This window comes from Merops nubicus, unplaced genomic scaffold (assembly GCF_000691845.1).
Source record: "Merops nubicus isolate BGI_N331 unplaced genomic scaffold, ASM69184v1 scaffold18139, whole genome shotgun sequence".
NCBI lineage: Eukaryota > Metazoa > Chordata > Aves > Coraciiformes > Meropidae > Merops > Merops nubicus.
Window position 1 is genome coordinate 23,761 of NW_008633246.1, and position 255 is coordinate 24,015.

A 255-nucleotide genomic window follows, 5' to 3' on the forward strand; every position below is an offset into this window, starting at 1 on the left:
TTCCACGTCCGCCGGCCCCAGATCCTCCTGCCCTTCCGAAAACCGGTCAGTGCCTGGGGCCCCCGTGCCCGGCGTGGTGCCAAGGAGCGGGCACTCGGCCGGCCCGGGCTTGGTCTTGCCCCTCAGCAGTGAATGTGGGTGCTCTGCCTCCTCCTGGGGCTCGGGGCCGTGCCGCCGGCCACCTCCTGCGGGCCGGGGTGGCCCAAGCCCCTTTCCGCGGCCTGGGGGGAGGGCAGAGGCGCTGGGGCCTCACTC

The 255-nt window shown here is 74.5% G+C and overlaps 1 protein-coding gene across 1 annotated transcript in view; it reads left to right on the forward strand.

Moving 5' to 3' along the window:
• LOC103780514 (2-oxoglutarate dehydrogenase, mitochondrial) overlaps positions 1 to 255 on the forward strand; it is a 21,523-nt gene that overhangs the window by 20,654 nt on the left and 614 nt on the right. The window contains exon 17 of the mRNA XM_008948201.1: positions 1 to 45. This exon is cut by the window's left edge and continues 21 nt beyond it. Coding sequence (XP_008946449.1) covers positions 1 to 45 — 45 coding nt within the window. The remainder of the gene's footprint in view (positions 46 to 255) is intronic.